Source organism: Propithecus coquereli, unplaced genomic scaffold (assembly GCF_000956105.1).
Source record: "Propithecus coquereli isolate 6110/MARCELLA unplaced genomic scaffold, Pcoq_1.0 Scaffold588, whole genome shotgun sequence".
NCBI classification, from domain to species: Eukaryota; Metazoa; Chordata; class Mammalia; order Primates; family Indriidae; genus Propithecus; species Propithecus coquereli.
This window is the reverse complement of record NW_012151818.1, coordinates 334,218-336,023: the sequence shown is the minus strand read 5'-3', so window position 1 is coordinate 336,023 and position 1,806 is coordinate 334,218. Positions and strand designations below refer to the sequence as shown.

The 1,806-nt window shown below is 42.3% G+C and overlaps 1 protein-coding gene across 1 annotated transcript in view; it reads right to left on the bottom strand.

Annotated features, from left to right (window-relative positions):
• The window catches only part of CCDC174 (coiled-coil domain containing 174), an 18,145-nt gene that overhangs the window by 13,489 nt on the left and 2,850 nt on the right, over positions 1-1,806 (bottom strand). The window contains exons 2-3 of the mRNA XM_012658462.1: positions 1,639-1,743; positions 823-923 (exon numbers count right to left, since the gene is read on the bottom strand). Of these exons, the coding sequence (XP_012513916.1) occupies positions 823-923; positions 1,639-1,743 (206 nt within the window). The remainder of the gene's footprint in view (positions 1-822; positions 924-1,638; positions 1,744-1,806) is intronic.

Genomic DNA, 1,806 nt, shown 5'->3' with positions numbered 1-1,806 from the left:
GCCACGGCACTGTAGCCCGGGCAACAGAGCCAGACTCATCTCAAAATAGGAAAAAAAAACCAAAAACAATGGCACGAAAGACAACACAAAGGCAAGGGGGTTGTTCCAGATTAAAGGAGACTCAAGAGACCTGACAACTAAACGCAACATGGAATCTTTCAATCCTGGATTAAATTTTCAAAAGACTCTAAGGGACATAACCGTACCAGGACAACTGGTGAAACCTGAAAATGGACCATGCAATAGAAAACACCGTTTTATCGACACTCAACTTCTTGGTACGACGGCAGCACTGTGGTTACGTCGGGAAACGTCCTCGTTCTTACGAGACACACGCTGAGACACTTACACGTAAAGTGTCGTGACACTTAACCAAGTCTCTCTGCAGACACACACACGTGTACACGCTCTCACACGTGTGTATCTACGTGAGCATGTGGGTGACAGAGGGAGGGAGGGAAAGTAAATGTGGCGAGATGCTACCTGATGAATTTGGGTGAAGACAGTGTCAGAATTTTTACTGTACCCTTGAAGTTCTTCAAAATAAAAAGTTGGGGAGGAAATCACAGTTTCTAAATGCCAATGTCGTCACCTAGCCCAGGACCACATTCTGGGGACACTTCTTAAGGAGACTACGTCTTATCTTTTCATAAGACGACAGACAGACCTGCAAATTATATTATTTTTAGAGTACTTATAGAGTATTTGGTCAGACGGATGTTAAAAATCAGATTTGTGAATCAAGAGGAACAAAATTTGGACTTTCACGTCTTTGCGTGGGAGGCCTCGGAGGTGGCTGCGTCGGTCACGGCTCGACCTCACCTGGCTTTGTCCAAGGTCTTCTGCTCCTCAATCTTCTGTTCCGCGTCCTTCTCAGCTCGATGCGAGACTCCTGTGTTCTGTTTGCTCCAGACACTTGGTTTCTACAGAATAATTTGAAAAGATAAAACAGAACCACCACGTGACTGCAGAAAAATCTCTACTTGTGCTTCATAAAAAAGGCGACCCCTAGATCTCACGAATCGATGGCGATAACCAGATCTTCTGCCTGCTGACTCGTGTCCTACACGAAGACGGAGCGAGTTGGGACTGAAAAAAAGCTCTAAATTGCACAAAGGATTTCTTTACGTGACAGCGTAGGGTTATTGCTCTATCATCTTTTCTCTCCTGAACGATCGCAACCCTAAGCCAAGACTCTAACGGGAACATACGTACTGCAGAGAATTAGTAACACCGACCGTAGACGCCAATACCCATAAAATTCAAAAACCATCCACCGCTCTTTAAGACGCTGATGCTTTCTGCTGTATTTCTATGCTATATGATTGTCTATCTCTGTTTGGATACACAGAACCTATGGAACCAGATAATCTGCCACGAGAATGTAAACAATCCACTTATGAATAACATGTTCTTTTCCAAAATAAGTGCTAAAGAATCAAAGTACCAAAACGTGCTTTTAAATAACCTTCCTAATTTCTACTTCAATACCTAAAACATTTCATGCAAACGTTCACATATGCAGATTTTCCCTTAACATTTACATATACAAATGCCATTGACAATCTAAAAAAACTTAGGTATGGCGTGATTGTCCCATGTTTGGAATCCACAGAGATAATTAGATCTTATTTTTACCTTATTAGTTGTTTTCGGTTTCCCAAAAACTCCAGCATCTTTCAGAAGTTTTTCTTGCTTGAACTCCTCTTGTTTCCGGAAGAGTTCGGCCTTGAGATCTACCAGCTAGAATGACGGCAGTAAGTAAACAAAATCATTTTAATCAATTGTCACGGACGATTGGGTTGC